The 2,500-nt window shown below is 38.3% G+C and overlaps 1 protein-coding gene across 2 annotated transcripts in view; it reads left to right on the top strand.

Moving 5' to 3' along the window:
• Window positions 1–2,500, top strand: part of LOC138007822 (uncharacterized) — a 9,312-nt gene that overhangs the window by 1,873 nt on the left and 4,939 nt on the right. The window contains exon 2 of one of the 2 annotated variants that reach the window (XM_068854901.1): window positions 1,555–1,611. The exons of the other annotated variant lie outside the window; for it this stretch is intronic. Within the exon in view, the coding sequence (XP_068711002.1) occupies window positions 1,555–1,611 (57 nt within the window). The remainder of the gene's footprint in view (window positions 1–1,554; window positions 1,612–2,500) is intronic. 2 annotated transcript variants of the gene reach the window in all.

The following is a 2,500-nucleotide window of genomic DNA, read 5'->3' as shown; positions in this document are numbered from 1 at the left end:
CAATCAAATTATCATGACTGAGCAATCACTTTTCGACCAGCGATCACAGTTAAGTGACTATTTCTTACATTAGTATTCATGCGACAAAATTCGTATTTACTGCTAGAGCTAACTCGATTTGCGTCGCACACACAAAATTATGTTTTTTCACCTGTTGTGCATAGTCAAGCCGCAGCCTCGTACCCAGAGTCCTCGGGTTCTTTTGACAGAGAACCCAAGGATTTTGTATGTAGTATACACTAAAACAGTGGATAGCGTTGAACGCGCGCTCTGATTGGCTATTCAAACTCCGAATATCCTTCGTTATTTAATTCTCAATCTCGGATCATGCATTTCGCGTGCTCTGATTTGTTCACTCAATCTCGGCTATCAGCTCATATAGAGTTAACACGGCCAACGTTTGTATAAACGAACCTTTCCTTGTATCAGCTCATATACCTTGGTTTGACCTTATATGGTAAATGATTGCGTTAAGCGTTGCTAAACTAAAAACGTTTACGCCAGAAAGCGAAATTTCTTTCGGTATAAAGCAAAAGAAAAACGTTTCTGTGGAAAGTTTGGATCACTTTCGAAGCTTAGAGATACGCGAAAAGGTAAGAAATGTTTTTGTGATGAGCCTGCGTCTGTCTGACCACCAGGTATTACACAACATCGCATCTTCGTCAACTTTTTTCGATTTCGCTAGGATTTTCTCGCTTTTTTCGCTCGTATTTCGTACTTCTAAACTTTTGGAGTTTAAGGAATTTAATAAAACAATGGAATAATTGTTAATTATTAAATTGTCAACCTCGGATAATTCATTTCGCGTGCTCTGATTGGTTCACTCAATCTCGGCTATCAGCTCATATACCTTGGTTTGACCTTATATGGTAAATGATTGCGTTAAGCGTTGCTAAACTAAAAATGTTTTCGTCGGAATGCCAAATTTCTCTTTGAATAAAGCCAAAAAGGAGAAAAAAACTTTTTTTGTGGAAAGTTTGGATCAATTCCGACGTTTAGAAGTACGCGAAAAGGCAAGAAATGTTTTTGGGATGAGCCTGCGTCTGTCTGACAACAAGGTATTACACAACATCGCATCAGTTCTCATCAAGTTTTTTTCGATTTCGCTCGGATTTGCTCGCTTTTTCCGCTCGTATTTCGTACTTCCAAATTTTTGGAGTTGAAGGAATTTAATAAAACAATTATTCCATTCGCGCTTGCTGGATATGAGACTGGTTATAGCCAACCCGGCGCTACGCGCCTCCTTGGCTATTTACCATCTCATATCCAACGCGCGCTTATGGAATAACTGTTAACTATCGCTTCGGCGATATTGTAGTCGTTGCAGGAATTTATCTCACTGTTTCAGTGTCGGTGGCTAGTGCTAGCCGCTACTAGTCTCCACTTCGGTGAATATTTGTTAAATATTTCTTTTTCCAAACGAACGGTGCATTGTTTAGTGATCCAAGCAAGTGTGAGAATGGCAATAAACTCAGTCTAAATACTGAAAATTAGTCTGTGGATTTCATTTCGTTTATTATTATGTATTTATAATTTCATTTTATTTTTTGTTAGATTGTACTGACCGGAGTATTAGGAGTAACAAGCGGATACACTGGCAAATTAACTGTGGTAATACATTGATTGCAGTTCTGAAGTTATCCCACGGCGTTCTCTCTCTTTCCAAGCAATAAATTTTTATTCATTTCAGTAAAATTGTGCCATCTGATGGCACTTTTTACTTTAAAACAAAAAAATGTCGAATATAAAGGAGCTGTGTCAAGAAATTTAGTCAAATTCAACAACTGGGAACTGTCAACCAAATCAAGCGAAACGCAGAAATAACTTCTTGCAACATTGAAGGAACGTTTGAATAAAACAGCAAATACAAAAGTAGACCGTGAGTGATAGGCAAAATTAAAGACGATTAAAATGGATTGTAACTGCGGTTTTTGAAAACTGCATTTTCAGCCTAACAGTGTTTCAAAGTTGTTTGTAACTTAAATTCTGTATATGCTCGACAGACATTCTTCGCCACAAAGCTTTGATTTGTGAATGGAATATATGTATATTTGAAGAGCGGGTTATGGGCGATCGCGCGAACAAGTTAGAGAGAAGTGATCTTCTCACTTATCTGGACAATTTAAAGGGGCAGTGTCATGAATTGTTAGTAAAAATCTAGAAAGCAACGGAGATCTGTTTACCGATGGCAAGCTAAAATTGATGGCCAAATTTTCTTCAAAACGGCTATTTTAGCTCAAAGAAACCATTCTTGTGTGTTTTTGGTTTCGCGTAGCCAAGATTAAAATGAATACCAACTTGAAAACGTCGGGCCCAACATCTTAGATGAACTCCGTAATAACTTACAGCGCAACGCGCCTTACCGTGGCCACCCAACAAACTTGCACATTTGACAATTACGTGAAAATACGTCAACTCGACAGCCCATACAACGGTGTTCAACTTACAACTTTGCGAACTTTGCAAGGAGGCGTGACTCTCAATCAAATTCACACATCCT

This window comes from Montipora foliosa, chromosome 6 (genome assembly GCF_036669935.1).
Source record: "Montipora foliosa isolate CH-2021 chromosome 6, ASM3666993v2, whole genome shotgun sequence".
NCBI classification, from domain to species: domain Eukaryota; kingdom Metazoa; phylum Cnidaria; class Anthozoa; order Scleractinia; family Acroporidae; genus Montipora; species Montipora foliosa.
This window is presented reverse-complemented; position numbering and strand designations above follow the sequence as displayed.